Below are 27,516 nucleotides of genomic sequence, written 5' to 3'. Positions count from 1 at the left end.
AAATCATTAAGAACGTTTTGATTTCTGACTTAAATATGTGGCTGTTACAGTGATTTTGACACCCAGTTTCTGTGATGACAGGCAACTCTCTCAAGTGAAAATAATAAATACAGCATATCACTGCCTTAGCACAAGATGGCTCACATGCCTTTGTATAGACTGAGAGATTTGTGTCTTGCAGCTATTGTTGCTTGCTTATATGAAGGGCTACAGTACTCAAGGAACCTAGATACCCATATGTGTGCATGTAAAAATGTTGGCTTTTAGTCTTCTGTTGCATTGTTTAACATTCACTTACACACAGTGTCTACTTTCATTACATAATCCACCATTTAAAACAAAACACTTTTATTTCCTGTAGCATTTGTTACACAGTTTAAAATGCACAAAATCACCGTATCACAAGCTATGGTACCAAAGCTCTTCTTTTTAACGTTTACAAATGTATTTTTATATGTGTCATTTTATATGTTGTAAATGTGGCAATAAATGTGTATTATCATAGTATTATTGGAAGTGTGAATCGTGAATTCTCAGCTCTCATCTGGTTGCCCTGCTCTGTCTACATCACATTTTCCTCATTGTTTAAACTGTTAAAAAATACTAAAACTAAACCACTAAAAAGTATTAATGCTGGTAGAAAATAATCCCTGGTGGTCTTTATAATATAAAGTTAGATTACTGTCATACACATTCACTGATTTGTAGCTTCCTATAACCAACTTAGAGGATGTTTCTTTCATGATATGAAGTCTTAGTCAGAGCAGATCTGAGTATAGGTCCATAATGACTTTTCTCACTCTCCACTGTCTTATCGTTCAGAGTCTTTCTCCGATTCCCTGGGTCAGATCTGAAAGAACCCTTTGACTGTCCTTCCCTCTCCCACAAGCCAGTGTTTTTCGGGCTAAAAAGCCTAGCAGCCACAGTGCTAGAGGTGATTAGTCTCACCTCCATGGGTGTCTTGAGAGAACTGCGCCTTTCTATGGCAAATTGACACTAGCTCATTAATTAGTTGAGCGTGATATGCTGATCCACCCCCCCCACACACACACACACGCACACAGAGTTCCCTCCACCCTCCACCACTTGGTGTCTGAAAGATTTCATGTTTGCTGTGTGACTTCTGTAGTGAAGAGACTGTAAACAAGCAGAAGGGAGAAGAAGGGCAGAGGCAAACAGAAAAGGAAGAAGGGACTCTTGTGTCGCCTCTGGATGCTGGAAACATCAAACCCAGGGAAGTTATACCCCTCTGTTAGGCTGAAGACGTTTGCAGGTGAGTACATCTGAAATGTATGATTGATGCTTCCATAATACAAGACAATTCAAATGTATTTTGAGATGTAGTAAACTTATTAATTCCCTAATGTTAACCACTGAATTCCTCCTCAAAGTATTTAATACATTACTGTTTCCTTATTTTATTTTAGTGTTTATAAAAGAGAATAAACATTGCTGTGTATTGTGGTTTAGCGCAGGTTCATCTTTACGGGCAATGCTGCTCTGACCAGTCAGAAAAAGGAAGTTAATTAGGGGAATGAGTGATGGCACTTCTGACGTGGCGTTCTCATTTCTCCCTCCAACACCACAGATCAAAAGAAGAGTGTTTCATAGCGCACGTAAACATCAACCTTCAAACTACAGGTTTGGAGTTGATCCAGAATGCAGTCCTACCTTGCTCTGCTGCTGGGGATTGTGGCCTCTGCTACTTCAGGTAAGGCCCAACAAACACAATTTTTTTCTTTTTCTTTCTTTTTTTTTTGACAGTCACCCTAGAGATAGATGAGTAATCCACAATCCGAACTAAAACAAACCAAAAAAAACAAAAAAAAAATCAGTAAGTGAAATTTTTATGATGATGTAAGTATGTAAAGAGCTCTATAGGGTTTGGTTAATGTCGGATTACACCAAAGTTTAAATTAAATGCAATAAGATATTTTCTACATGACAAAAAATGGATATTCTCAAGCGTGACTTCTTGTGTATGAAACTCATGATTTTATTGAACATTTCATGGCATAAACTCGTGGCAGAGCAGCTGAGAAACAGTGGACTCTTCTCCATCTGAGATCTGCTATTGTGTCTAATGAGCAGAACAAGTGTCTTCAGCATCATGAGTCTTTTCGGGGTCATTGTTGTGATACTTTCTTTCTTTCTTGCTCCTGTTTATTTCTATAGCTGTAAACATCACACATTGGTATCCCCCACCAGGCATCAAATCGTAATTTCATGTATTTGCATTTGAGCACATAAAAACATCTGTTGTTTGGTTAACTATGGCTGATTGAATTAGCTTTGCTCTCCGGTGAATTATTGCGTGAGGTGTAACTGGGGTCATTTTGAGGTTTGATGTACTGTTCATTTAGATGATCAGAGAGGGGCTCTGATAGTCTCTGACAGCCAGGATGTACAGAAAATAAAATGCTGATTGGTTTCAAACTACATTTTGTTTTCAACCTCTCTACATTATCTTGTGTCCTGTGGGGAATAGAAAAAAAAAATGCTGAACATGCAATCTCAGTTCTGCTTCAAGCTCCCAAAGACAACGTACAAATGTCCAAATGGAAACTTTTATGATGCTTACCAAAAGTGTAGTTTCACTACAAAACGAAAGAAAACTGAAGATTACGGGAAAGATACTCTCATCTCTCCAGTGTCAACCATTAAAAAAAAAACAACCCCAAACCACTCCGACTTGCAATGAATTGTCCAGCTGCGTTTCTACAAACTTCCAAATCCTCAACAAAGCCATCAAAGAGAACCCTGTTCTTCATCCTTAAAACTTTCTTTATTGTTCCCTGAGGCTAAGTGCTTTTTTTAGCACTTCTTTCTTCAAAGATGACTGAAAAACATTACTCCATTTACCATGCTTAAAATTCTTGAATGTGGCTTTGAAGATGAGGGTCGAAGTCGAAGTAACAGATTTGAACCTTTCCATATTCTCAGTTTTTATACCAACAGTGTTGAGATAGCAACACTGTGAAAAGCAGAAGTGAGAAGGGTCAAGGGATATTATTCTGGTCCAAGTCTTCAATCTGTTTCCTGGATTCATGAGATTACTTCCAAAATAAATCTGAATGAATCCTTTAGCAGATGAGACATCTCTGTGTTCTCATTTATCTTAAAATGACCAAAATAGAAACGAGCCTGAATTTTTAAGGAGTAACAACAAAATACAGCAAAAATAATGTTTGAGAGCTTAAATACTTTAGTCTATTTTGATTTATCTTTCTTTTCTCTCTGTGTCTTTCCATTGGCTGAAAAATAAAAAAAAGTCAATAAATGCATTAATTAATTAATGTATTCATTCCTTCTTAGCAGAATGGAGGCGTCCGGTGATCAAGTTCAACTCTAAGGTGGTGGTGAGTTCTGAGGTTGTGGTCAAACCTGGGACGCCTCTGGATCTGAGGTGTGAGGGTGACGGGAATGTAAACTGGCAAACCAGGCTAGCCAAACACAGACACTTCGTGTCCAAGGGCAACGGGAACGTCCGCACCTTAAAGGTGGAACGTCCCTCTGCAGAATTCACTGGAACATACAAGTGTTTTTACATTTCTCGGTCTCAGCATCGTGACCTGACCTCCTCAGTGCATGTGTACGTAAAAGGTGAGCTCAAAAAAATGAAAGTCTGTGCACAGAACAGTAGGACAAGCTTCCTAAATGTTGAGTTGTAAGTGCTTGGATGGATTATTGTCCATACTGGTTATACCTTTCTGTGATTGGTTTTTAGATTTCTTTAGGGTAAATTTCACATTATTTCTGTTGTACTATGATCTAATAAATTCTAATAAATCCACATCTCTTTCATTCAGATCCGAACCGTGTGTTCTGGACCAGCAGCACATCCCTGCGGGTGGTGAAGAAAGAGGATGAGGACTACCTGATGCCCTGCCTGCTGACCGACCCAACAGCTACAGACCTGGGCCTTCGCATGGACAATGGCACCACCGTGCCACCAGGGATGAACTTCACAATTGACCGGCACCGTGGTATTCTCATCCACAGCCTCCGCCCCAGTTTCACCGCTGACTATGTCTGCACTGCCAAGGTCAACGGAGTGGAGAGGACCTCCAGGGCCTTTTCCATCAACGTCATTCAAAGTGAGATCTATTTGTTTGTTAGGAATGATTGACCAAAACTGTTGTAGAGTTATCTGAAGGTATACGCGCATCCAATTTGACACTCATTTATGATTTCCTCTTGCGCCAGAGCTTCGTTTCCCTCCATATGTGTTCTTGGAGACAGATGAATATGTGCGCATCGTTGGGGAGGAACTCAAGATTCACTGCACCACACACAACCCCAACTTCAACTACAATGTCACCTGGAAATACACCACCAAGTCGGTCAGTATGAGGCGGTTTGGGGCCATTCTTAACTGTGATATAATTATCATAATTTTAAACCTTAATTTTTTTTCCCTTTTTGTCTTTAGAAACCAACCATCGAGGAGAAGGTTCGCTCCAGTGGAGAAAACCGCCTGGACATACAGAGCACATTCACCATCCCTGCTGTGGACCTTGCAGACACAGGAAATATTTCCTGCATTGGTGTTAATGAAGCAGGGGTGAACAGTTCAACCACATACCTGCTGGTTGTGGGTAAGCCACAGAAACAACCACACTTGGCACAAGTGATGCTGACACTCATGAAGCATCTATTGACCACAGATGAATGATGACAGACTGAAAGTATGTCTTTTGATCCTGCTGAACAGACAAGCCCTACATCAGACTCTTGCCCCAGCTGTCCCCTAAACTGGCCCACCAGGGTCTTTTGGTTGAGGTGAACGAGGGAGAAGATCTGGAGCTCAGTGTGCTCATCGAAGCTTACCCTCACATCACAGAGCACAGATGGCACACACCAACATCTCCCAATACATCCACACAGGAGCACAAGTTCATCCGATACAACAACAGGTACAACACCAAGGCCTGAGAGGTGGTCTCAAGGGAAAGGTTGCCTTTTACATGATTACAGCAGAGTTTAAATTTAAAAAGAAAAAAATCAAGTGTGCTACAGGAAGGGGAAGCTACTCGGGAAAAATGCTGTCATTGCATTTTGGATGAATTTGGCAGAGAAGCCCAAGGTCATAATATTTTCTCAGGTCATGAAACTGTTGCTAGAGGGAAGAACGGTGTTCTCTTTTTAGTCTATTGACATACTCAACGATGATACATAGGAAGTGTCTCCATTCAAACCGCAGAATTAGTCACTTCTGGATCTGTAGACATTCCTCTTTTTCTCAGTTTAAAAATCCTTTTGTTTTTTTTTATAGATACCATGCAACTCTGCAGCTGAAGAGAATGAATGCACAGGAGCAGGGCGAGTACACCTTTTATGCCAAGAGTGACTTGGCCAATGCATCCATCACGTTCCAAGTCCAAATGTATCGTAAGTGATGCGACTAAACACAAATCAACACAAAGCAGTACAGACATACATGGTGTTGTAGCATAATTAGTTTTTTTCTGTTTGTTAGAAAGAAAACAAAAGTGTCTTTGTAGATCTTACAGCTAAATGATCTGATATCTCATTCTGGCAATTAAGCAAAGCTCAACATTCCAACATTTCCCTTATTTTGCTTCGCTGGCAGAGAGACCTGTTGCAGTGGTGAGATGGGAAAATGTAACCACACTCACTTGCACTTCATTTGGCTATCCTGCTCCCAGAATCATCTGGTACCAGTGTTTTGGGATCCGATCTACGTAAGTATCAGTGCGCAGGGAGGAACAGTCAGGAAAAATGAAGATAAATGAAAATAAATTTGGTTTATTACAATGTAAAATTAAACCATTTAGCAGACACTTTCACCCATAACAGTAAGCAACGATGCAAGGTTTTAGTATCAAAACCCCTGTGATGTTTGGGTCCTTTGTCTAATTGTTTATATCTCTTCCAATGAGACAGGTGCAATGAAAACACGACAGGGCTGCAGATGGCGATCCCTCTCCAGGCTCCCACAGTGGAAGTCCAGAGGGAGGAGTACGGGGCCGTGGAGGTGGAGAGCGTGCTCATTGTGGGGCCATCCAGTCAGAGGATGACGGTGGAGTGTGTGGCCTTCAACCTCGTCGGCGTCAGCAGCGACACTTTTGCCATGGATGTTTCTGGTGATTTGATCACATGCTCATTTTAAAGATGTGATCACAGTCACTGTACTTCTCAGTTTGTTATCGCACAGTCACATGGATGGTGCTCACACCAAATCTAATGTCTGCTTTGTAAAATTGTGTTCTCATGGTCAGCTGGTCCCTTTCTTCGTAGCTGAGCACGTTATGAAACTGTATAAATCTATTTTAATCTGATGTGATCTATCTTAGAAAACATAACACGCAAAGAGAAAATTTATTTTTATTTATGAATTTACATTAAAGAGGTGATCAGCTTGTTTGACACAGTCAGTACATGTAAGTTAATTTTGATCTTCCTGTTGCTCGTTGGACAGATAAACTCTTCATTTCCATTTTGATTGGAGCAGCAGGAATTCTGGCCATCCTCCTTGTGCTACTGATTTTTCTGTTTTACAAATATAAGCAGGTAAGATGCACTTAAATTCTCAAAAGCCTAACAACATAGGTAGTCTAAGCAGTGAAATGTTGTTTAGATGCTGAAATATTTTTGTGATTTAGTTTCATTCTCTGCTACATTTGTTTTTAGAAACCCAGGTATGAGATCCGTTGGAAGATCATTGAGGCGAGAGATGGAAACAACTACACCTTTATTGACCCCACTCAGCTGCCTTACAATGAGAAGTGGGAGTTCCCAAGAGACAAGCTAAAGCTAGGTTTGTAGCATACTATCTTCATTTGCCATTATTGAATGCATCAAAAATACTATTCATAATTAATTCATTTATAAAATGCTTAGGTATAAATGCAATTTTAAATATAAACATAATGTTACAAAAATAATGATAAAATATTAGATATGAAATTTTGATGCACATAAGCAGGTTTTATGATACTCATGACACTTTCTTATATTTTCTGTCTGAATAGGGAAGATCCTGGGTGCAGGAGCTTTTGGAAAGGTTGTCGAGGCCACAGCCTACGGTTTGGGAGAGGAAGACAATGTGATACGTGTGGCTGTGAAAATGTTAAAAGGCGAGGCAATGTTCAGATCTTTGATTCAACAGAGATCTTTGTTTATACGAGCAAGTCAGAGTGACTGGCAAATCTGAAAGTGTTGCAGATGACATGACAAATACGTCTGATTTAGGCATCTGATGTATTTGTCACTTTACAAAATCCCATTACATTTGTTTAACATGATCAGATTTAACCAACAATATGGTGACAGTGTGTATTGTGCCTGTGTAGCCAGTGCCCATTCAGATGAGAGGGAGGCTCTGATGTCTGAACTGAAGATCCTGAGCCACCTGGGACACCACAAGAACATCGTCAATCTACTGGGTGCCTGCACCTACGGAGGTCAGACAGCATCCTGCGTTTGTTCTGTATTGTGTTTGATGAAATTAAAATATTGTAAAAACATGCTTATGAAAGCTCTCAGTCAGCCAGTTAATGGAAAATCTAGTACAAGAAAATAATTTTCATGCTTTGTTGAGAGGGTCACAATATGGTGTGTTTGCTCATCAGGACCAGTGCTTGTGATCACTGAGTACTGCAGCCTTGGCGACCTCCTGAACTTCCTTCGCCAGAAGGCAGAGACATTTGTGAACTTTGTTATGAACATTCCTGACATTGTGGAGAGCTCAAATGACTACAAGAACATCTGCAATCAGAAACAGTTCATCAGAAGGTACATCTCCGAACATGCTCAGTCTCATGATGGAGAATTAGTGAAGATCTTTATCTGTTTCTGCTGACGACCCACTCTCTCTCCCTCTCTCTCTCTTTCTCTCTCTCTCTCTCTCTCTCTCTCTCTCTCTCTCTCTCTCTCTCTCTCTCTCTCTCTCTCTTTGTGGTTTTTTTCCATCCAACAGTGACAGTGGGATCTCCAGTGCAACATCAGGTAGTTACATGGAAATGAGGCCCAGCCAGCTGCCAAATATAGAATCATCCCAAGGTGAAGCGATTTCCCACAAATTCCCATTCTAATGTCCACAAATTCACTAATTACGCAGCAGCATGCTGCTGAAAACCATTAACCTCTTTACTTCCTGACCTTGGGTGTTTTTGTCTAATTCATGCTTAGACTCTGTGTGTGAGGAGACTGGTGACTGGCCGCTGGACATAGATGACTTGCTGAGGTTTTCCTTTCAAGTGGCTCAGGGCCTCGACTTTTTGGCTGCTAGAAATGTGAGTGATTTTTACCATTGAAAAGTTTTAATTGTGCAAACATATTAAAGAAAATACTGTCCAACAGCAGTTGCTGTGTTGTCTCTCGAAAGCGGGTGTTACAAAGATGACTAAATCACAGCTAGTTTTCAGAAAAAAAGAAAAAAAATTTGTCTGGAAAAATGATGGCTTTTTGTGGAATATGATGAAGGCAGGGTGTGAAATCGTTTTCCCATGACAGAGTTCACACATGATATATTTATTCACAATTCTTCATGTTACAATACTCTACCTACTGATCTCATTTTCATTTATTGCAGAAGACTTTACAATCAAAGACAAACTGTGTGTGTGTGTGTTTGTGTAGTGTATTCACAGAGACGTGGCAGCTAGAAATGTTCTCTTGACCAACCGCAGAGAGGCCAAGATTTGTGACTTCGGCCTGGCACGTGACATCATGAATGACTCCAACTACGTGGTGAAGGGCAATGTAAGCATTTATATACATTAGAGACAATTTTTACTTTCATGAGATGAGTCTAGTAAACAACAAAACAAAAAAAAAAAACACTGTCTACCCTTTTGAAAATGTGTATTTAGGCACGTCTGCCAGTGAAGTGGATGGCTCCTGAGAGTATTTTTGACTGCGTGTACACTGTACAGAGTGATGTCTGGTCCTATGGCATCCTCCTTTGGGAGATCTTCTCTTTAGGTCAGAACACATGCATATGTCCCCAACATTTACTGACATTCGCTTCATGATTTTTTCTTTTTTTTTTTTTTTTTTTTTTTTTGGGTGGGGGCTAAAATTACATCATGTTCTTTTCCTAATAGGCAAGAGTCCCTACCCCAGCATGGCTGTGGACTCCAGGTTCTACAAGATGGTGAAACGTGGCTACCAGATGTCCCAACCAGACTTTGCCCCACCTGAAATGTAAGTTCAAGACTTCAGCCACATGAAGCCTGGTTCACATAAGAATCGATCACAGCTGATTCTTCCCCGCATCCTTTTTTTTTAAAAAAAGAAAAAAAAAACCACTATATTTTGTCCATTGAATACTAATTCTCTATTTTGAGTCACCTGGTTATCAGCTGAGCTTTAGAGGGACATAAAGTGACTATCAGCTGGGTATTTACAATTGAGTCAATAGTAACAGTTACCTTTTAATCAGCTGGTTAAATGTTAGCACTCAGTCTAACACTGAGAGGAAAAAACATGTATGAGTAAATAGGAGTAATGTTGTGGGTATGCTTGCTAACTGGTGAGACCCCCTGCTAATATGCAGGACCTATAAACTGATACACAACATTAAGTTGCTATAAGCATCAACAAACACTAAAACAGCTGATCCTAAGTTGGCTTTAACATCAGACAGTTCAAACAGCAGGCTGCCCAAACGTTCATCACAACAGAACAAAGATCCTTTTTACTGTGCCAGTCTGCCTCCCTATCTAACATCTGAAATAACTGACACAAGAGGGAAACTCATGAAGTGCTTCCATTATTCCTGATTTTAATTTACTTGCTTTTGATTATCTCCTAACCCCAAACTCAAAATTTATAAAGCCTAAACTCCAAACTTAAGAAGCTGCCGAACTGAGAAAATAAAGAGAACGTTTTTCCCAGTATCTCAGGGGGCCCTAACATCTGTGCGCGCTGATTTGGCGTGGCTGTCACACCACTCGCAATAACTGGGTTGTGGAAACTGAGGGGACTGAATCTGAGTCAGGGCCTAATCATCTGTTGTTCTTCTGTGAGTCAGGCCTCAGTTCTGCCTGTTAGCCACATGATCTCAGAGCTAGGAAGCCATGTAACTGCTATTTCACGGCAGCAAAATGAGACTGGAGGGGCAGGGGTTCTTATGAACGAGGCTCTCTTATTAAACTGCGTCACCACCTTCATAAGCCTCCCCTTATTTGTCTAATTTGGCTTTATACAGTTTCTCAATTTTGACACAAAAGCTACGCAGTTTGCAGTAAAAATCCAGTGCACAGCCTCAGATATAAATCCCTGAAAGCGTACCCTGAAACCTGTCTCCTAAGTATGTTTGGCTTTTGTTTCAGCTACATGATCATGAAGATGTGCTGGAATCTGGAGCCCACAGAGCGTCCAACATTCAGCAAGATCAGCCAGATGATAGAGACACTACTTCGGGACCAACCTGAGCAGGAACAGGTGAGTTAGTGTGAAGCAGGTTTTAGTGAATCCAGTCTGGCTTCACCACAACTATGCAAGGAACAAAATGTGATGCTCCAGCCAAGACGTCCTCAGGAAACCCTGTTTTTTTTTTGTTTTTTTTTCATTCAATTCTCCCAAAGAGACAACAGGTTTAGCTGTGTTAGCTGTGTTTAGCTGTCAAACCAATTAAATCAATTGGATTTTTTTGTGATAAAATCTTGTTTGGTTGTTCCCAAAGGAGATACTTTTATTTCTAGCAAAGAAACATTTTCTCACCTGTTAAAAAAGGGTACAAATGTTACAAATGTTGTTTGGATTCAATAATTCTTTAATTTACTTTAATTTAAATGCCATAACATTTGGATGAAGATTTTTTTTTTTTTTTTGGATCATGTCTCACCATCTAAATGATTCCTCTCCACAGCTAATCTACCAGAATGTGCAGCAGCAGGTCACGGAGGGTGAACAGTGTGACGAGCCCAAGTGCTGTGACGGCCCCTGTGACCAGTCTTGTGACCACGGGGAAGAGGAGCAGCCTCTGATGAAGACCAACAACTACCAGTTTTGTTAAAAGCCCTAACCGCCGATCAATCAGTTAATCATCAACAAGCGACAAGCAAACTCATCAATAAGCATCAGGAAAGTAGAATAGGCTGCAAAGTACCACAGCTTGTTCCAACCACTGGACAGTTGCACAGAGTTGCGTTCACAGCTATTTTTTGCTGTTTGTGCCTGCTCGCCAGACAGACAAGCAGCTGCAGCAAGCATGTGACTTGCTTCTTTGCAGACCATGACTAGAAATTGCCACGTCTCGCACCGACTGCAGACATGAAAGGAGGAAACATGTCGACAAATCACACAAACATCCCAAAGCTGTACCTTATCCTAAACGTAATGCTCTCACAGACTGTTTGTCTCTCCTGCTGTTACACTTTATCCGAAGGAGACAAAAGCTGTTTGTCATTTCTTCTCTGAGTGTTTTTAATTATGTATTGTACACTATGTTCATTACTTTTTCTTTTTTTTTTTTTAATCACTGCCCCCTTGAATGTTAATGTCTTGTTTTTATGGATATTTCTGTCATTTTTGTCAGCAGGTTCACTTCCTTTTTTTTTTATCACTTTATTGCATGTATGGTTTTCTCAGAGGAAGTAAGCCAACAAACAGTCACAAACACTGGATCCAAAACTGTGAGAGCTGAGCTACCTATCTTTATGTTATGTGTCATTTAAGGTTGTTGTTTTTTTTCCTCTGAACACCTTTACTGAACATCTAAACAACACAAGTGTTTTCCCCTGGTTTTAACATGCTAAATTAACTGTGGAGAAGGCAAAGAATGACCATGTTGTTTTCCTCTCCGTGCTTTGGTCATAGCTGTATTACTTGTGACACACTTACAGTAGCTGTCAGTTGCTGGCATACATGTGATTGTTCCACTTCATTCTAACTAATTAACCAGTGTTCAGTGTGATTTAGGAGCAAAGAATACAACTGAAATGAACAGGGAAATCCATAGATCAGTGATGGAGCAGATGAACAATGATTCATGTCTGACAATGTGAACGTTTTTTTTTTTCTCCTTTCTTTTTTTTGCGCGGCACAACTTAATCTTCTCATTTCCTGTAAAGTTAGACGAGTGTTAGGATGTGAGCTTCACCGACGTCTATATGTAGCAGTCAGCCTACACTGCCAAATGTATGACAATTTCAGAATAACATATAAGCTATGTGAGAGATACAGATCGCAAAATTGTATGACTCCAGGCATTTCAAATGTGCTTGCATCTGAATGGAACACAAGTGAGATGTCTAATAATGTACATATCTCATGATGTAAATCAAGAATTATCTTTATTTTCGCTGAAATGTTGTAGAGTAGATGGTAGTACATCAATATTTCATGTATATGTTGTGTGTGTTTTTGTGCAAATGAGACAATCAATGCAAAAGCTGCAAATTAAATCAATGAATAACTGCACACGTGTTGAATAAAGCTGTACCACTGAAACTCCAGATTCCAATGCAAAGTTTTCTATTCTACTGGAACATTATATACTGTATTTGTCAGATACTTATACATTTTTCTGTTACAGAGAAATGTGCTGATAGAAACTGTGTGGCCTTGATGTTCTTCTCTCCTCACTTCCTGTTTTTTATTGGATAATGTCCAATTTGCATTTCCTCTGGAACATTTCCCACAGTAGCGGTCGACATTGCACAACTCGTAGGGAAGTATTCAACCCATCGCAGAGGGTACAGAATGTCTACATGCTTTTCCTCCTTTGGCTGGTTTAGCTCACCACTCACAGCCCCTTTATGAGGTGCCAGACTTTCTGATGTTCATTTTGAACACCCGTTTTTATTATCTCTTTTTACTAAGCTTGAGTGAAACATAATTATCTCCACAGTGCCTTTGTTGCTCTGCCAGAGTCCCACAATACTCTTTCCCACAGATCCTCAGATGTCTGAAACCCCCGTTACACAGACACCTAAGAAGTCATTTCTTCTCATGACTGTGACGTGTTTGTCCAAAAAAGACCATTTGTCATTTTAATGATCTTGTTAACAGCACAAACAAACCTTTCTGTGATTTGTCTTGATGTTTCCTCTTTAAAAATCTTCTTGTTATGGTTTGAAACATTTTGAAAAGTTTAACTGTAAAATGTTTATGTTGTATGACCTTAACCTTTATTAGACTTATATAGTCAGAGCACTCATGAAAATGATAGCTCTGTAATGTAGCCGGTTTAGTTGGTGGGATTCCCACAGTGATGCATCATATTGCACTCAAAACATTAATAATAAATAATAAAAATAACTTTATTTATATGGCACTTTTCAAAACAGCCATTATTCCACACAGTATTAAAATAATATTTCTCTTTGAAACTCAGTGGAGTCAAAGTCGTCTGAGTCCTTTACACACATTTCCCATAAATCCACAATCCTGATGACTTTGCTTGAGGGAGAAAACCCACAATTTGAAGCGATATGGTGCTAAAAATGGGGTTGTTATGGGAAGTCCAAACTTAGAAAAAATAAATAAAGAAATAAAATCATAAAATATGGAAGGAGTTGGTGTCAAGTGTACATGACTACGTGTATAAAACATATTAGCCTGAAGAGCTATACGCTAGTTAACGATGGTAGGACTATGATTATCTGATTCGACATCAGCATTTCGCTTAAAACTGAGGTTTCTCTGTCTTACTCTTTACACAGTCTGGAACTTTTCTTCTCTGTGGCGCTCAAGATAATCATGACATTGATAAAATTTGAAGCTTCTTTTCATGTCACATTAGTAATAGCTAATTAGCTAGTAATTAGCTAGTAATTAGCTAGTAATGGTAATGATAGTAATTCTGGTGGGTAGTTTTGGTTAAGCTATGACTAAAATACCCTCTCAGAGTTGTTAGGTTTGTAGCCAACATGAGATTGTGTGTGTGTCCCTTCACAGCAGTTTTCAGCAATTCAGTTTAAAAAGCAGAGTCACAGAAATGTTGCTCCTCCACATTTTTAAATGTTACAGCCACGTGTCACAGTGCATCAGTAAGCAGGAGTAACACTGCATCACACAATGATTTGTATTCTTTATTAACACAGTGAAGATCATCAATTCCTTTATTTTTATTTGTTGCATCAGCAGTTGAATTAACAGGACTTCACAGGTGTCTACTGAACATTTGAAACTTCAGCAAATGAGCCAATTTTCAACACAGCTGCCTGGGCAGATCCAAGAAGGCCTTGTTAGCACATTGACCAGCATTAGTGACTGATTCCAGTGGACGTGTAGTGGATTCCAGTCCTCTACATATCTCCAGTTTATTCTCAGTGGCTGCAGGCTGATCGGTTGAGATGAGTCAAACCACTGATTGTACACGTCGTTGTATGGATCTACACTGACAAAGGAGCTGAAATAAAGCAAAAGGCCACAGTGTCCATCATCACATTATGATACAGCACAATGAACAGATGCATATTTTGTCACCCTTTTTTTTCAAAAGCAAACATCGGTCCAAAAGGCAACAAGTGGCAGGTGGGAGGTAAGAGTGTGAAACACAAAGCAGAAATGTCTCTGGACGTAAAAGGGACAATAAATACACCGTACTATTCATGATTAAATATTTACATTTAGGCTCTGAAGTAACTGAGCTTTTAAAATCCTGTTTACATTCTTTCACTGATTTAGATTTAGGACTGAAGTTTATGTCACCTTCACATATACACTTTGAGTTCTTTTAATTCTTGGCAGAATATTAGTAAGAAAACAAAACCAAAAAAAAGTGTTGCATTCTTTTAGTCATTTTACATTCGTTCTCCACCATATTGACTTACTGACTTATACTCACTGTTACAGATAGTTAAAAAATGACTATAATGTCTGTTAGTATCTTCACAGTAAACATTACTGACCAATAAACAGGCCCACATCTGCAAAACTAAACCCAGTTCATCCATATTCAGTCTCTATCCTCACATTGATAAAAACCTGTCAGCAGTGTATTACTGATGAAGAGTTAGCACTGTCCCGTCTTGGACCCTCTTGGCAACACCCTCATCTTTCCTTATGGCACCTCCTTTTCCCTCATGGCCGTCTCTCTTATTTTCTGCACTCATCTCTTTGCATGCAGCCATCTATACATTCGGTCCATCCCTCTGCCTACCTGTTGATTCATCCAGTTGTCCATCCTCAATATTTTTAATCAGGCTGGACAACCTCATAAGTCTCTGTCCCTCCCTCGTGTGTCTGTCCCTCAGTTCCACTTCCTTCTTCTTCCGCTGTCTCCGTGTTTATCTGTGCCACTCCCAACCGGTACAGAGCATCCCTGATCACCACCTCTCCAGGCTGGCAGGCCTTCACCACTTGGTTGATCTGCTGGCTCACGATGTCCCTACTGGTGAGGAAATCTACCAGACGGTTGTACAGGTAGTAATAGGCCGTGTTGCTGAAAACCACAGGTTTCCACCGTGCACGGCTCGCCAAAGAACAGTCCTCTGATTTCTCTGTGGAGTCTTTCTCAGCTTTGTCTGCGTGCTCTTTCTGTTCTGCCCCCCCATCATCGTCGTCTTCCTTCTCTTTCTCCAGCTCAGCCACTAGGCTGATGTAGGGTTCCAGGTCTCTGCACAGGGACATTGAGTGGTGTTCTGGAGCAAGAGGCTCCAGGGGCTGCTCCGTTCCAGGAGGATTAACCAGCCAGCAAGAAGAAGATTTGGTGATGGGGTGGACCTGCTGGTTTTCCGCTACCAGGGAAAGGTCAGCGCTGTATGGCTGGTCTTGTAGCTCAGCACACGATACAAACTGAAGAAAACAAAGGAGATTTTCAACATAGATAGATGTATTAACAGCTTCTTCTCTGATCCAAATGTAACCAAAAGGTGAGACCCACTAAAATAAAAAATAAAATCCCCCAAAAATGAATTGACACACGGACAAAGTTGATGAAAACCAAATCAAAGTTTTACCACTTCATGTTTTACTAATTTTGTAAACATAAGTTTAAAACAAGTCTATATTTTTCAGTTCAGCTGCAATCAGGTGGCACATTTTGTTTTCCATTTTAACCACAAGAAATTTGATTTCCTTCACATGTAATACTGAAATCACCCACCTCTGGCTTTTCAAAGGGGTCACAGAAGCAGCCTTGGTTCCTGCCCCACATCTGGGTTGCCAGTTCTGGATATTGCATGTCTGTACACAGCGCCACCTGACGGGCACAGTCGCTAACATACACTGGGGGCCAGTAGCGAGAGGACAGCAGCAGATCGACGTGATCCCGAGCCGTCTCTCCTCTTACCAAGTACTTAGAGCCGCACACCACCTGGACACAGGAATGGGACAGAAGTGGACAATTAGTGCTCGAAACCCTTACCCTCATAAATGGGTAGGCAAACACAAAAGACACAAAGAGATTGTTGGTTTGGACGTTTGAATGGACTGGGGAATGGGTTTAGGTGACTGCTTAAAAAAAAAAAAATGACAGGACTACTGTTTTTACCTTGTGGGGGCAGACCTTGGAAAGCTTGCCGGCAGTGAGGTGCGGAGGGGGTTGTGGGCCGGTGGCAAGTCCACTATGAACAAGTGTGTACAAGGAGATCAGAGAAGCCAGCAGCTCACTCTAACACAGACGGAAACAAAAAGAAGGCTTTTATATAAACAAACTCAAACACAGACACGAGTATGTCAGAGATGAGATTGACACAAACTTAAAGAATCGAATAAGGAAATTATCTCTCAGCCGAACTCAAGTTCCCATCACAGCAAGCAAACCAACCTGCTGAAATACCCCTGAACAAGACCCAAAGTCTTATCAGCCCCGGGGTGCGGGGGAAGGGGATGAGGATTTCTTGTTCACTAAACCAAGAGCTTATCACATGATCAGCATAGTTTCCCTAACAGTAACAGTCCTAACTAGTATTTTACAGTCGACATGTTTGCTTCAAGTAACTAACACACAACAGCAAAAACGTGCAAGACTAATAAGCGCATAGGCACATGCTTCTCCCTTCCCTCACACACCTTAGGGGAGCCTGGGGTTATGCTCGCGCCACAGCTGTCCAGTATTGTTCTCAGCTCCTCTTCACTGTGATCTTCAACCTTGTCGAGTCTCAGCTGACCATCATGAATGAGTCGCACCAAAACTGATGGATCTCCTGAGACAGATGAAAGAAGCAATTCTCATAAAAATATGGCCATGGCCGGCGTAATCCACTGCAACTAACACAAAGCTAAACACAGTGATGCATAAAAAGTATGCACACAGCTGATTACAGAAATTAATAAATAATACAAGTTAGTACTTCATGCAATAATAACATTATGCTCATGATGCTAATGCTAATGAATTAGCTGTAACTGGAATCCTTCCGCAAGATTTGGTAACAGTTTAAAAGACTCACTACCTGACGGCTGCTGTGTGTGTGACAAGCCCTTGTCCTTCTCTGTGTTAATAACAGTGGGACTCCTCATCAGAGGCGGGATGAAGGGGGCAATGATGGAGGCATCCACACGTGTGATGGGGATGTCGGTGGGGAAAGCTGCCTGCTCGATAGCCTCGCTCTCCATGGTCAGCCAGAAGTCATCCACGTGCACCTCATCTGAGACTGAAAACTCAGGCCAAGTAAACTGCGAGACAGTATGGTTCAGGGAAATGGAAGACACTGTCACTGCTAAACATCTCTAAGAATGGGCTTAATGTCAACAATTCTGCAATAAATCTGTCACCTCCACATTCTTGAGCTCCAGCACGTTGTTTGCGTATCGCTGTGCAATCTCCACCTTGGGAGCGACACCACAAATGCCGCAGATCATATCGTTGTAATCTCGCACCGTCAGACACTCAAAGGCCCAGTAGCCACTCAGGAGAAGCTCTTGAATTTGAGATAATTCCTCTGGGCTCAGTGCGTCGACTGCCAATACAGAAGATTAGAAGTGACTATTAAAAATCTCATACACTAGGAAAGACATTTGCAGAGTTCATGTATGCAGAGTTGAATCCAGAATTTACCAGGGTGATTGGGGATGTGGTCCAGTACAGTCCTGGCTGCCTGAGAGGGGGCTTGGCCCAGTTTGATATTTGCCCTGATCTTCAGGAGCAGGTCAATACTCACCAACAGCCTGTTCCCAATGTTGAACAAACCTGTCAAAAAAAAAGAAAGAGAGAATTGATGTTTTACTACAGGCTACAGGCTACATTTAAAAAAAAAAAAAAACATCCCATGCACTGTGACAGAGCACTGCTGTTACCAGTACACAAGACACAAGTAATGTTGTATAACTGTGGTCTTCTGTTATGGTGGCCCCTAAGGACAAAGCATACAAACCGTACTACACTGGAAGTGCTCTGGGGGTGCTGAAGGGAGTGACTGGCTCGATTTTGATATGCAGCAATATTACAAATACTTTTAGGCTAAACCTAAGTCTTTATTAAATTGTGATGTTTAATCATGCCAGAAAGTAACATTCAATTGTGGCGTGTTTATCCAAATAAGGCTTGTTAGGAAATTCAATGTTTTCTGAGATGTGAGGACCTGTCTGTCGGTTGGTACACTTGCTATCCAGTCTGTAGGCTAATGTAAAGGTGTGCTGAAATGCATCTCAACTGTACCAGCAGAAATTTGTGCGGAAATTCATTTGTAAAACTGCTGTTTAACCAAACATCAGTCCATTCCCACCTCCACTGCAGCAATTCTTTTAGCATGCGGCTGCTCTATTTGTATGTGTTTCAGCGTTTGTAGCATTTTTTTGTATTTGCAGAGTCTTAAAATGAAAATTCTTTGGCTGGTATTCATCACTTTCCCAAAACATGTAAAACATTTCCCTATGAAGGAGTCTCAAAGGGGAAAGGAATGGAAAATGTGTTCTGCAAGAAAAAGGTCACATGAACCATTTACCGGAATCTTAGATGCTGCAGGCTGTGCACATGTAATACATGGTTGTACTGCCCCCTTTTGGCCAATCAGTAAAATAGCAGTGTTATTAAGGAAACTTTTTTTTTTTAATTGTAATAAATCCAGAAGCTTCCACCTCTGTGTATTTTTGAAAGTGGGGAACTGGCAGTGATGCACATCATTCCCAGAGGCAAACCCCACAATCTAATCTCTAAGGAAAATCAGCCAGGCTCTGGTGCTTGACGCTTGGTGAAAATGTAGAAATACAGAACAAAAGTTATTGTAAGTGCTGCTATTTACCTGGATGCAGGTCAGTGAAGCTGTGCAGAGCCAGACACTGAACATTGAGACACACCTTGAGCTGGAGAGACGCTGTCTGGATTAGAGTCTCGGTAAGCAACCAGCAGTCCTCCTGTCCTGCTACAGTACTACGATGCACAAGCACACAAACGGACATACGTAAGAGTCTACATTTGGAAATAAAACAGAACTTGCTTCTTCTAACAAATAAAAACACTGGACCATAACAAACAGAACACTGGACGATCTCATATCATCCAACAGATCAAAATATCTCCTTCTTCTTATCCCACTTTCCATCTTCTCACCTCTGACCTCCTTTGAACAGAGGGTAGTTACACAGGCCACAGTGAGTAGCTGCTGATTCATAGAACTGAGGCCACCCAGACTCAACCAGCGTCTCCGTCCCTGCGCTGTCGTCATGCTCCTGGTCACCCGGTTGAACCAAGACAATCTGGAGACTGTTGAGCTCCTGGATGAGGTTTAACGTCTCCTGAAGTTCAGTCTCATTTTCGGGAATCTGCAGGGAACGGCGCAGTAGCTGCAGCGTATTTTGCCGCTGGATATCCTTCTGAGCAGGACTCAGGGCCTGGTATGGATCCAGCAGAGTTCCAGACTGAGAAAGGAAATAAGAGGTAATACGAGAAATAAAACACAATAAAATTAAATAAAAGAAGGTAAGTGCTTTAATAATCATTACAATGAACAAGATTCATTGCTACAGCAAAGAAGAAAGAGAAGAAGAAAAGGTTTGTATATACAGGCTTGTTCTTGTGTTTCTACAAGATTAAATTAATTTCCTTTAATAACTGAGGTGGAGAGATGTTGATGTCAGTATGAACAAAATAATACTACTAGAGCAAAGACCAATAAAATCCTAATAGAATTTTTAACAATAGACCGAACAAAATGCACATAAAAAATATACAAAGAGAGAAGAAACAGGGTGTTATGGAAGTAGAGGATGACACCAGCTCTGCTTGCTTGAAAGCCTTGGAGAGAAAACTGCAAAGATTAATGACTTGACATCAAAGACCTGTTCTCGTCTGTCTTAAGTCTAGATTTATGAATGTTAAGAGGAAACTACTCAGGGATCCAAGATTGAGGCTCATAAAGAGAGGTCAAGAAGTCTGGGGTACAGCTGGAAACTAAACTGGAAGGCGCAAGCTTTCACCTTTGCTCCCTTGGTGTTCTTCAGGGTCAGCTCACAGCCACATTTTGGGCACACCGCAGGCTTGTGCCTGTTCTTATACATATAGTCACAGGACGGGTTTTTACACCGACCCCTGCCTCGTGCTGTGGACAGTCCTAAGTCCTAAGAGAATAAAGAAGAGCTAGAATTACCCATTAATAAAGAAACAAGGGGCAGTCAGAGACAGAACCACATTTCATAAAGGACCATTGAGTGTAATCCAATAAAAAAAAGGAAAAAATTACAGCAGGCTAAATTGCACAAGAAGGAATGGTTGTATACTGACAAAGCTAGAGACAGTGTGCTGTTTGAAAGGCACGACTGACAGGATATTCACTCTCCTATCAGTCAGTGAAGACACGGGCTGGCCTCCATCTGCAGAGACAGGAGGATCCTATGGAGACACATGCAGAGATTCAGGAAATGAGATTAAATCAGCTTCTTTAGTGTGTGTGAGTTAGTCTGCTTGTGTGTGTGTTTGTGTGTTAACCTGCTTGGCTGTGGTTGACGCGACTGTCTGACCGAGCTGCTTTAAAGTGCTGGGTTTGAGACCAGAGAAACTTTCTCGGGACACTGTGGTTGAGAAAAAAATAAAACCACATTATGACAATCGAAACAAAGAGTTACTTAGAGAGATGCCTCATTTCCGCTCCATATAATAAAGGTCGTCCGCAAATAAAAATAATAAACACTGAATGAAAGCTATATTCAAACTATGAACTGAAACTTTACACCTTGTGAAATATAATTATATATTTATATATAATATATAATGTAATATAATATAATATAATATATATTTATTTATTTATAAATAAAAATCAAATAAAGCACAGTGCCTGCTGATGATTTGTTGTTGTTTGCAGTCTGAAATTTTCCTTTCTCAGGGGGGACAGTGATGATCTGAAATAAGGCGCGCCCTGGAAACACAAACACACGCAAATATGTAGATCAGTATGGCAGCAGCTTATTTTAACACAGACAACAAAACATTTCCTGTGCGTTGCATGTTTGATCTCACCTGTGCTATAATAGGCAGGGAGGATGCGTCTCACAGGCCTCTTTTGAACACTGGCATTGCTTCTGTCTTGACCTTGGACTGTGGCACCTTTAGTACTGTCTTTCAGTTGTCTATTAATGGACAGAAGGAAAGTATGTCAGGCAAGATGCAAACTATTCTCAAAACTTGCAATAAAAACAGCTGCTATAAGAACACACTGAGGTGTCAATATGTCCCCATTCCATTTATATTTTAAGGCTTATAACAGGTCTTTGTCCTAGACTTTTATACATTTCAGCTTTTCAAATAAAAAGAAATATTTATGATGGGAGATAAAAAAAAATAAGGCAATGTAAATACAGTGTACAGTGCAGTTTTTACCCCACTGTTACAGTCCACATGGTCAGAATGCAGTTGGAGTCCATGTAGAAGACTAAACACGCTTAATATCTGAATGTGGACTGAGCTAACAGCATTAAAACTTTATGGATGCTCACTTTGTTTGTTCCTGTGGTTTGGAGTTGCTGCCCTCCAGCGGCTTTCCAGCTGGAACTCCACGCTGCTTTCTGGAGCAGCACTGAACTCGCCTTTCTTTTTTGCTCCCAGTGGTGTTTGTTTTACTGACATCAGCATTCCCCTCCTGAGCAGGGGACTGTGTGGGCTGGCAGCTTTCATTAGGCTTGGTTTCAGCTTTCTGTGGAAACTGCTTTGATGCTGCTTCTTTCTCTTGTGTCTTCTTTGCCTAATACATAAAAGGAGCCAGACTTCATTGACTTGGACCGCAGGTCAAAACTGGAGCCTGAATCACTGTACTAAAAACTAAACGTTTAAACATCTCTAACTATTTGTGCATATAGTGCTCGACACTTACAGCAGGTATCCATTTTCCGCCGAGGCGGCTCCCACATTCAGGGCACGTTGGTGGCTTGTGGCGGGTAACATACACAAATGAACATCCAGGATTCAGGCACCTCCCTCGACCTCTCCTGGTGTATGTCTTCACAGACTGCAGAGAAGAGGAAAGTTTGTGCCTCTCAACTGTTACAACCATGCCCACTAATCTGATTTTTCACATCTAGATAATGATCTTGACTTTCTTTTTCTGTGCAGAGACTATGAATGCCAGTTTCAGTGCTGACATCTCTACACTGGATGAATTCCATGGGTACTTACCATTTTATATGAAGGTTTGGCACTTTGTTCTACACTGGCTCCTACAGAGACCATCATCACTGGGCCCACAGAGCTGACACCTGCCAAAGCCTTGGGTTCCAGCAGGTTCTGAAGTGAGGGAGAAACCACTTCATTGCATCAGTAACAACACTGCTTTGTGATTAGAATTGTGAACTACACAGATTTTTAAGTATCAAGTCCCAGTAAACTTTGAATAAATGAGGCTCATTCTTCTATCTAGAAGAAAAGCAACTGAGTCTCACCTGGGAGGGTATGATGGCAACCACCTGTGTAGTTTCCCCCTGTATTTGCTGCACCATTGACCTGCCATAACCACTGCCAGCAGCTCTTGTCTTATTTCCTTTCAGTGTGACCCCATTCGTTGTGAGGTTTTCAGAGGCCTGAATGTCCGTAGAGGCCGCGGCTTTGGATGAGACAGAGGCGGAAGAGGTGGGTGGAATTCCTTGGAGCACCGTGGAACGAGACACCACTGCTGCTTCCTCTGTTATGTTGTCAACAACAATGGGCTGCTCGCAAAGTTCCACTTCACCAGCCAACCCTGGAGGTGTGAACTGGGGCTCTTGGGTAAGGCAGACTGAGGGCAAGCCTCCTTCAGCTGGAGGGTCCAGAGACTCCGCACACACCTCTGACTGAGAGGCTCCCGGCTGGTGACCAGAGGGGCACCCTTTGGACAAAAGAAAATAGCTGGCTCTGGGGAGGATCTTGCGGAAGCCTGGCAGGTGTTTGGAGGGGCTGAGTGAGGACTGAGGGAAATATAAGGTTAGCATGATGGTTCATTCATGATCATTCATAGAATAGTGTTGACATGAGAGCAGCCACCAGTCAATTAGGCTGGTGCAGAGACAAAGCGGGAAAAAGCTGTTCTATCCATGCTGTGATAATTGAGGCTAATGGGTCATTTCATTCTGACTTCATCTGAAGTTACATGAACCCAATGTATTCACCACAAATGAAATCATTTCAGTTGTCTGCATGAGTGCGCTGCAGTGCATAATCATTAAGAGGGGCTCAGCAGCCTGAACCAAAACAAGACTGGCTTGGGTTGACTACTCAGCACCCCCATTAATTTACAACTATGTATTTTGTTCTACTCTGTTTGACAGAATACACATTTCTATCATAAAAGTTATTAAATTAATAAATTTGGCTGGATTTCAGGACAAATGCTTATTTTGAATGAATTGTAACAGACAGATGTGTACACCTTCAAATTTCCTTCAACATGGGTCGGTTTACTTTTATTTTAGTGGTTACATGAGGAAATCTTAATCTGATGATTAATAAAATAAAAGGCTCACAGTATACTCAGATGCAGTGGATTGCTTGCAAATGTTGGTGTAGCTTACTGTATCTATGCCCTCCTTCTCAGACTTGGCCTTCTCCAGATAGTAGGCTTTCTCAGCCACGCTGAGCCTTTTCCAGCTCTCACTGATACGCTTGTTGATCTCTGACTGTGGCAAATTAGGTATTTCCTGTTGCATAATCTGGTGAACATCAAAGTAGTATAGCAGGTAGGCAGACCTAGGACAGACAAATTCCATGTCTGTAATCAGTGCATGACAACGAGAGAGACATTTTTAATCTTTAGAGGCTAAATCCCTGTTTAAGACAGAGCCATATGCTATGATATTCTAACAGCTGTGTGTGAAACTCCTTTGGGCGATGTACATTACCTTGGCTTCTTAGGTTTCTCAACAGTGTCTTCTTGAGTTTTGCTCTTCCTCTTTTTTGGGGTAGCCACCTCAGTGTGGTTGTAGCAGCTCTCCACCTCCTCAGTGAGTTTCACCACCTCATACACCTCCACTTTCTCCATTTTTTCCAAAGATCTGGGGCCAGCTTAAAAAAACAGTATGCGGTTAGTTTGTTGGTCATTTTTGAACCTTCATGAAGGCACACTTTATTGCCGGGGTGTTGTTCAGAGTGCAATAGTTCGGCTAAACGTAGGTGAAAATGCAGAACTTAGCACTATGCACATAACACCCTAATTTGAAAATGATGAGCATGACTGTGCAGTATCAGGCCTCTGTGCTTTGGTGAAAGCACTGGATTAATTAAGCTTATTATAGCAGTGCAGTGGATAGCTATATCACAGCTGATGGGAGGCAAATAAAAACACTTCGTCTGATAAAAGCTGCTGAAAGTAGGACAGTGTGACTGCAGGGTGGTACTTCGTGCAGAGAGGATATAGCACTGCACTGTCTTAGTCAAAATAAAATGTAATGGAAACATGTCATGCACAAGGTTCTTAGAGAGACCACTAAACTAAAGCGCTAACATGTTAAAAACACTGGTCCTTCCCTGCTTTAAAGGTAGGTTTAATGGCGTGTGTTTATACTGCTTCTACAGTCACGAGTTATCCAATGAAATGCCTTCTTGTTGAAGCCTTACCTACTATAGCCCGCGGGTGTACAAACAGCTCTGAACAACCTCTAGAAGTCGCCGAAAAAGTCAGGCATTGCGCCGACGGTAATTACAGTTGAAATGTGTATATGCTCGATATTATATCAAAGATTTGCGATACGTTTATGTCTGTAAAGTAGCTTCGTTTCCCGTCGACTTGTAAAAAAACATGGCGGTTTGTTGCTATGGTCTTCAACCAATCAAATGCCGGAATAGACAAGTACGGGCCAACCACAGAAGACGTTTTTAACACGTGAAAGTAAGGCGTGCGTACATCATAGACGGCGTACATAGACCTTCAGAATGATGATTATGGCCACAAGCAGGCGCTGTTTTCACTGATTGATTTATTCACACATATTAAAGTAATTACTTATCGTCTAATTAGCTCAGTTGGTAGAGCGTGCGACCCAGACACCCCGAGTCGAGGGATCGATCCCCATCCTGGACTGCGGGCGCCGCCGAGCACCCGCACCGCCGAGCCCACCACCCACCGATGGCGCCGCAGGACCCCGGCGCAAAGCCGGAGCCCCGCCGCGAACCGGCCCGCGCCGCCCCCACAACACGGACCCGAGGCTGGCCCCGGACCCAGACAAGTGGCAAATGATCACATGAGCGACTAAATCCCCCAAACGTGCATCGGATGTGGGATAAAGTGACTACTTGGAAAGTCGCAAAAAATACACATTAAATTATGCATAAAACTGTTTTTGACTATATGAATAGAGTCAAGTTTTGTGCTGTTTATTGTTATGTTTCAGCAAAGTTATTGAATAAAATGTTGTACAAGGAAAGTCATGGCACGGTGGATTAAACTGCACGGTGCAGAGAAAACAGAAAGAATGATGAAATTAAAAATAATAAAATAATAACAATAAATAAAGCACCAGAAGATAATAAGCTATAGAAATATATTATATCATACACACAATTTACTGTGTTCGGCTTTCTCAACATTACAAGATTTAATGGTCTTCAGGTTCAGCCTTCGTACAGGATGAAAAGGCGATTTGTTCTTGCATTTTTCTAAGACCTTAAATATCACATATAGACCAAACTAATCGAGCTCTTTCAGAAGAAGCAGTTCAGGCTTATGAGCCGAACGCTGATCACCCCACTGAGCAAAAATGGCGGATGACAAGGTGAGTGAGTTACTGTGCTCTGGCCTTAAATGATCAATTTCACGTGTTTCGTCAGATGACAGCAATTTCTAGAGGACGGCAGAAAAAAGGTTCATCTCAGCAGCAGTTGGTTCTGTGCTAGAATTAAGTTACCAGGGGCAAGAGTCGCTGCTGACTGAAACTAATCGATGCTTGAGCTTGCTAAGTTTTACTGCTGTTAGCTAACCAGCAAACTTCGAGAAAACTACTCAGCTGTTTTGTTGCAGGAGCTCTTCATAGGAAAATCTGTCGGTAACTGTAACTATAGGCTGTTTGTATAGCAACGTTAGCTGCCCCCTTTTAACATTAATGTTGTTGGTGCCACTGATTCCTTGCAAAAATGTGATACACTGGTTTTTATTTTAGGATCCTCTGAAACAGTTAAAAGATCTGACGCAGCTCAAGAATCAGCTGGAAGAGATCCAGAGGCGAGTGGAGAACCAGGTGTCTGAAGGAATTCCTCAGGTGAGTTGTTTTCACAGCCCCTGATAACTGACCACATGAGCAGAATAAGCTGTTGAAAGTGTTTTCCCCCTGATCTGCCAAACTAGGTAGTCAAATATGACTGCGTTAGTTTACTCAGTCATACTTGACTGTTAAACATATTTACAGTTGCAATTAATGTAATTAGTCTCATATATTGTATAGTATTGTATGTAAATGGAGAAACGCTGGCCAATAATTCACCGTTTTACTAATAACACTTTAAACTAGTTCTCTTTACTAAAGGTCATGAACTCCATAAACCAAGGTCTTTAAAATATGAGTCCATATCTTAGTATAATTTTATATTTCTTTGTAACTGTTAGCTTTGCCTGTTGTTTAATCATGTTTATGATTATTGTGTTTTTTGTTTTATTGTTGTAATATAAGAATTTGTCCACTATTGATACTCTAATTGTTTTTTTTTTATATAACCATCAGTATGTCCTTACCCTGTACTGGGATGTGCTAAAGACTCTGCTGTCACTTTTTTCCTCTTGTAGGGAAGCTCAGTGTTGGGATCTCCATTCCTGAAGGGCTTTCTGGCTGGTTATGTGGTGGCCAAGCTACGCTCCTCTGCCATCCTCGGAGTGCTTCTGGGAACAATTACTGGCATGTATGCAGCACAGAACTATCAAGTGCCCAACATTGAAAGGACCGTGAAAGAGTATATGAACACCTTGAAAAAAGGACCAAAGTAATTTGGGCTGACTTCTAGGCCTCACGGTCTTTTGCCAGTGGCATAACAGGCACAAGAAGAAGTACTGTTGTAGCTGCTGGCTTGTCAGTGGCTTGTGACAGACCAGCCTTCAAGATTTCTTGATATAACTGGAATTTCATTTGGGACTCAAAGTAAAAGACTGTTGTTTTTTTTGTTTTTTTGTTTTTGTTTTTTCGTTACACGTTCATTTAAATACAGCTTCTGTTTCTTTTCCACTTGTGTTAGATGTGAAAGCAAGATGTAAGACTTTGTGCCTGCAAGGT

At 41.2% G+C, this 27,516-nt stretch overlaps 3 protein-coding genes across 5 annotated transcripts; 2 read left to right on the top strand and 1 right to left on the bottom strand.

Annotated features, from left to right (window-relative positions):
* The first annotated feature begins 1,126 nt into the window (after positions 1-1,126).
* On the top strand, positions 1,127-12,428 carry csf1ra (colony stimulating factor 1 receptor, a). Of its 2 annotated transcripts, none has more exons than XM_041047871.1 (22): positions 1,127-1,273; positions 1,589-1,711; positions 3,319-3,603; positions 3,810-4,097; positions 4,207-4,343; positions 4,433-4,598; positions 4,715-4,916; positions 5,276-5,391; positions 5,594-5,705; positions 5,908-6,107; positions 6,443-6,534; positions 6,655-6,781; positions 6,996-7,100; positions 7,317-7,427; positions 7,596-7,758; positions 7,943-8,025; positions 8,155-8,258; positions 8,605-8,727; positions 8,838-8,949; positions 9,072-9,171; positions 10,302-10,413; positions 10,841-12,428. In XM_041047871.1, the coding sequence occupies exons 2-22, from the start codon at positions 1,660-1,662 to the stop codon at positions 10,985-10,987; spliced, it is 2,937 nt and encodes a 978-aa protein (XP_040903805.1). In that variant the 5' UTR covers positions 1,127-1,273; positions 1,589-1,659; the 3' UTR covers positions 10,988-12,428. The 2 variants fall into 2 exon arrangements, with proteins under 2 accessions (XP_040903805.1, XP_040903803.1); XM_041047869.1 differs by having other exon boundaries at positions 3,316-3,603.
* Positions 12,429-14,040: 1,612 nt separating this feature from the next.
* On the bottom strand, positions 14,041-24,997 carry hmgxb3 (HMG box domain containing 3). 2 transcript variants are annotated; one of them, XM_041048910.1, is made up of 22 exons: positions 24,878-24,997; positions 24,163-24,325; positions 23,836-24,010; positions 22,732-23,232; positions 22,469-22,576; positions 22,167-22,301; positions 21,793-22,037; positions 21,317-21,426; positions 21,135-21,215; positions 20,786-20,868; positions 20,582-20,689; positions 20,278-20,418; positions 19,412-19,719; positions 19,104-19,231; positions 17,921-18,052; positions 17,638-17,822; positions 17,316-17,538; positions 16,933-17,066; positions 16,412-16,531; positions 16,025-16,234; positions 15,080-15,714; positions 14,041-14,326 (listed from the first exon to the last, which is right to left on the bottom strand). In XM_041048910.1, exons 2-21 carry the CDS (start codon positions 24,300-24,302, stop codon positions 15,115-15,117), a joined length of 3,867 nt encoding a protein of 1,288 aa, XP_040904844.1. In that variant the 5' UTR covers positions 24,303-24,325; positions 24,878-24,997; the 3' UTR covers positions 14,041-14,326; positions 15,080-15,114. The 2 variants fall into 2 exon arrangements, with proteins under 2 accessions (XP_040904844.1, XP_040904843.1); XM_041048909.1 differs by having other exon boundaries at positions 14,041-15,714.
* A 1,019-nt stretch (positions 24,998-26,016) lies between these two features.
* LOC121188961 (SLC35A4 upstream open reading frame protein) lies at positions 26,017-27,241 on the top strand. The gene is made up of 3 exons (XM_041048917.1): positions 26,017-26,031; positions 26,416-26,514; positions 27,036-27,241. The coding sequence occupies exons 1-3, from the start codon at positions 26,017-26,019 to the stop codon at positions 27,231-27,233; spliced, it is 312 nt and encodes a 103-aa protein (XP_040904851.1). The 3' UTR covers positions 27,234-27,241.
* Positions 27,242-27,516: the final 275 nt, after the last annotated feature.

Source organism: Toxotes jaculatrix, chromosome 10 (assembly GCF_017976425.1).
Source record: "Toxotes jaculatrix isolate fToxJac2 chromosome 10, fToxJac2.pri, whole genome shotgun sequence".
NCBI classification, from domain to species: domain Eukaryota; kingdom Metazoa; phylum Chordata; class Actinopteri; family Toxotidae; genus Toxotes; species Toxotes jaculatrix.
This window is presented reverse-complemented; position numbering and strand designations above follow the sequence as displayed.